The sequence below is a fragment of the Notothenia coriiceps genome, unplaced genomic scaffold, assembly GCF_000735185.1.
Source record: "Notothenia coriiceps isolate Sejong01 unplaced genomic scaffold, NC01 NC01_scaffold00035763, whole genome shotgun sequence".
Taxonomy (NCBI): Eukaryota; Metazoa; Chordata; class Actinopteri; order Perciformes; family Nototheniidae; genus Notothenia; species Notothenia coriiceps.
The window spans coordinates 103625-107697 of record NW_011368464.1 but is presented as its reverse complement, the minus strand read 5'-3'; the positions used below and the strand labels follow the sequence as shown (position 1 = coordinate 107697).

The 4073-nt window shown below is 44.8% G+C and overlaps 1 protein-coding gene across 2 annotated transcripts in view; it reads left to right on the top strand.

The window, feature by feature from the left end:
• LOC104963201 (LIM domain-binding protein 1) overlaps nt 1–4073 on the top strand; it is a 30414-nt gene that overhangs the window by 4318 nt on the left and 22023 nt on the right. For both annotated transcript variants that reach the window (XM_010791769.1, XM_010791768.1), the window contains exon 2: nt 430–580. In XM_010791769.1, coding sequence (XP_010790071.1) covers nt 553–580 — 28 coding nt within the window. In that variant the 5' untranslated portion in view covers nt 430–552. The remainder of the gene's footprint in view (nt 1–429; nt 581–4073) is intronic.

The following is a 4073-nucleotide window of genomic DNA, read 5'->3' as shown; positions in this document are numbered from 1 at the left end:
ATATATACACACACACACACACACACTCAGCCTCTACTTCCCTCGCTTTTTTCTTTTCCTCTCTTTCTTACTCTCTCCTCCCACCTGAGCTGTAATTTGCAGGGCTGATGAGGGTGAAGGCAGCAGAGGCAGGAACAAAATCCTTCTCACTCTAAAACACACACACACACACACACACACACACACACACACACACACACACACACACACACACACACACACACACGTACACATGGTGTGATTCACACTGTATAGCTACAACTGAGAGAATCCGATCCTTTGTGCTCTTTTTTTTAACCTCTTCCTTCCCTCTCTCTTTTCCTCCCTCATCGTCACTCTCCCCTCCCTCCCTTCTTTCCTCCCTCCCTCCTCCCTCCCTCTCTTTGCTCCCTGGTGGTGGTGTGTGTGTCTGTGTGTGTATGTGAACAGTGGGGATAACAGACGCTCATGTGAGTAGCCTCAGTGGCGGCAGCAGTGACTGGTGAGAGAAGAGAGAGCCGGGGATCACAGCCACCATCATTCTGATCGGATTCACACCAGACATGTGAGAAGATGTCCGTGGGCGGCTGCGCGTGTCCCGGTAAGTAGCTGCCGTGGTGATGGTTGCCGTTAACGACAGCCCCGTTGCTGCTGCTACTGACTTTTTCTGGTCCTTGTTGTTGTTGTATTTTGGTCGGAGAGTGCAGCCGCTGCCATGGCGTGACTCGGGCAGCGAGAGGCAGGGAGCCCCGGGGCCCTTGGGCTCTGTGTGCAAAGGCTCATGGGAGGTCGCCCTCTGTGATGGCTGAGAGGATGGAGACTAAGGAAACAGCTAGAATAGATCTACATGTATTCTGTTTCATCTTCACTTTTTCTTCAGTCTGATTTGTTGTTTAGTTTGTAGATGAAAATAAAATCTCTGTTGCCGCTGCAAACATCTGGGCATGAAGTTGTTGCTATGGCACCACGAATGCTACTTCTTCTTCTTCTCTACCTCCACCACTTTGTTTTTGTTCTTGCTGATGATTTCTGACCGATGGCCCGGGTTGACAGCAGTTATCTTTTTAAAGTCAACACAGATGTTACACTCACTTATCGGCCTCTCGTGTAGAGATGCCAGAGGAGAATAGGATATAGAGGGATCAGAGTCTGACATTTAAAGGGCAAAGGTCACTTGCTCGTATCAAAAGGCCTGCATGATTGATGCTGCGCTTCTTCCCACACCAGCTTTTAATGAGCGTTTGATGTTCCACAGCTCACACAGGAGTATTCATCTAACATGCATAAAGTGTGCGAGACTGTCGGATTCTACTCATTCAGATTTAAAAGCAGTTTCTCAATGACATGTAAAATGCAGCATCATCACATTTGTTTGGCTGTATGAGTTTTGGCATCCCTAAAGCTTGCATTGTTGTATAATGGCCTTGACAATTTGAGTCCTCTTTTTACCCAGAAGTCCTATTGTCACGAGTTCACGGAAGGTCAGTGAGTGCATTGGTGAGAAGTACTGACCTTGTCTCGCACATTTCAAACTACTGGCATTGCCATTTGTTTATCGCTGCTGCTTTCAATCACATCCACTTCCCCCTCTGTCCTCTCTTGACCCGCTGCTGGGAATCCGATTGACAACACACTTTCATTTCAGGCCAGGCTTCAAAGCGACATGATGACAAACCAGCTCAGCAGTCAGGAGTTTTGCTTGTTACTATTTTTTAATAAAATGTGTTAAAGTTGAGCACCGGGGGCTTCTGGGAGCCGAGCCACCGCGAGCGACCTGCAGGGAGTAATATCCGTCATATTAGACCTCCATATTGAGAGGTGGGACCACAAAGGCTGAGGAACTCCCAGCAGTCCCCGAACTGTTGTGTTTGGGTGTCGAGTCCCGGACAGCAAACGGATAATTCTCCTCATTTTATTAGCTTTAATAAGACAGAGGACGGCAAAGAAAGAGGAATCTGGAAATAATCCCTGCTCCACTGAGGCTCAGCCAGGCAGTATATTAAGTTTTATAGCGATTTATGTTGCACTCCTGATAGGACATGAAATATAATCCCATTGCTGAAAAAGTATTCATAATAATGATAGATGTAGTCAGGAACTACTGCCACACAATATGCAGCAGCAAGAGGAATGTGTGTGTGTGTGTGTGTGTGTGTGTGTGTGTGTGTGTGTGTGTGTGTGTGTGTGTGTGTGTGTGTGTGTGTGTGTGTGTGTGTGTGTGTGTGTGTGTGTGTGTGTGTGTGTGTGGTGTATCACCCTGACGTGGCCTCTTCTCTCTCCTGCCTCCCAGGCCTCAGTGGCCGCTGTGGTCAGCCCTCAAACAGCAGGGATGTGGATTCAGAAATCTAGCCGACCACGCATCCAGCATCAGATTACTCTGTTGCCAGCCACGACTTTAATCATTAGAAAGATGGAAACACTAACTGGGCCCTTGTTCTGCGGTTTGGAAAATCTTTTTCGCTGACAGATTATTTCAAAGGCGGAAAGTTTAGGGAGGCAAATTAAGAGACAACTCATCCCTGCCTCTACAGTCGTATGCATTAGATATTATCCGGATAAAAGACACTCACAAAACGTTTATAATGGAGCATTTGATGTATTTTTAAAAATACATTACATGAATGATTTAAAAGCTGTTTTTTTATCATGATAGAGAAGTGAAAAATGGTGCCTGATTACATTTTTTTATTTAAAAAAAATCTAATGTATTTATTTATGTTGTAGGATTTATGAAAAATGTATTTAAGAATGATTGGTTTTCACAAAATAGAAGATCTGTTTCCATGTCTTAGTGTCATTTCACAAGTTCGTAATCATATCGTGAACGGCAATTATTTTACCCATGATTATTGTAATTTCGCCATATCCCTAGGTCGAAAGACACACAATTCAAGTAAAAAATATGTAGAAAAGTGGACAAAAAGAGAGAGATATTGTCTCAGTGATCAAACCAGACATCTAAGCCATCAGCAAGGACAAACTCTCGACAAACCAGACGACAATTTGCCTTGAACACATGAGGAAACATGGTGTACCAGCGTTTAATGTGACCGCATGCACACAAGAGTTTCCGTGTGTGTGCACGCGTTTTCAATCTGTGTGCGCAGCGCCCCGTGCTATGAAGGCAAACGCTGCCACCTCAGCCGTTAAACAAGCCTCAGCAGAGGCAGGAGCGTTTGTTTAGAACTGGGCCTTAGCTATCTTGCGGTCAGATTGCATACTTAATCAACGTGGTCATGGAAATTTCCAAAACGACGTTACGACCGCACACTTATGCACTCCACTTTTGCTCTCATATTGTTCTCTGTGGTGTTCCCCCTTTTTTTTCTTGCCTCAGTTTCTCCGCTTTAGGGATTGTCCCTGTTTTTTGTTAAGATTTATTTTCCTCTTACGGGAAAAGAGCTGCTTCTCTTTAGCAAAATACATTTTCTTGATGAAAGCAACATAAGTAAAGTTATAACTTTGTAAAAGACCAACAAGTCATTCATTTTATTTTCTGTCATGCAATCCCGGAGGTCTGAAACAATGTGTGTGGTGAGTCAAACTTCACCTCTACAACGTGACGCAAATGAAAACCAATGTAAACACTGCCTCCAAATGTGGAACAATCACTTCCATTGACTCAACTTAATATGAACCCGGAGCTTGACCCCATAAAGTGATGCTGGTTATAGCACACTTATGCCTCCACTTGCTTTTATACACTAAAACAACTTAGAAACGGGTCAATAGATGCTGTATGATTATAGATTAGGAATATAATGTAAAACTACAAAGTCTCTCTGCAGTCGTCCCCCTTCTCTTTCTCCCAGTCTCTCTTGTTTACATTCCAGAGCCGTGTTCAACACACAGGGACCCTCCCCCTTCTTGTGTGGGCTCAGAGTGTGTGTGTGTGTGTGTGTGTGTGCACGTGCGTGCGTGCGCAGCATGTGCCCCAACATGTGGATGACATAAACATCGTAGTGGGGATGTGCAGCGATACATTCAGGGAAAATCAGATAATAGAGTGTGCTCTCTGCAGATACAGATGTTTAACGTTCAATCAGACTCTGCACTGACCTACACAGACCTTCCATTACAACCCCCCCCCCCCC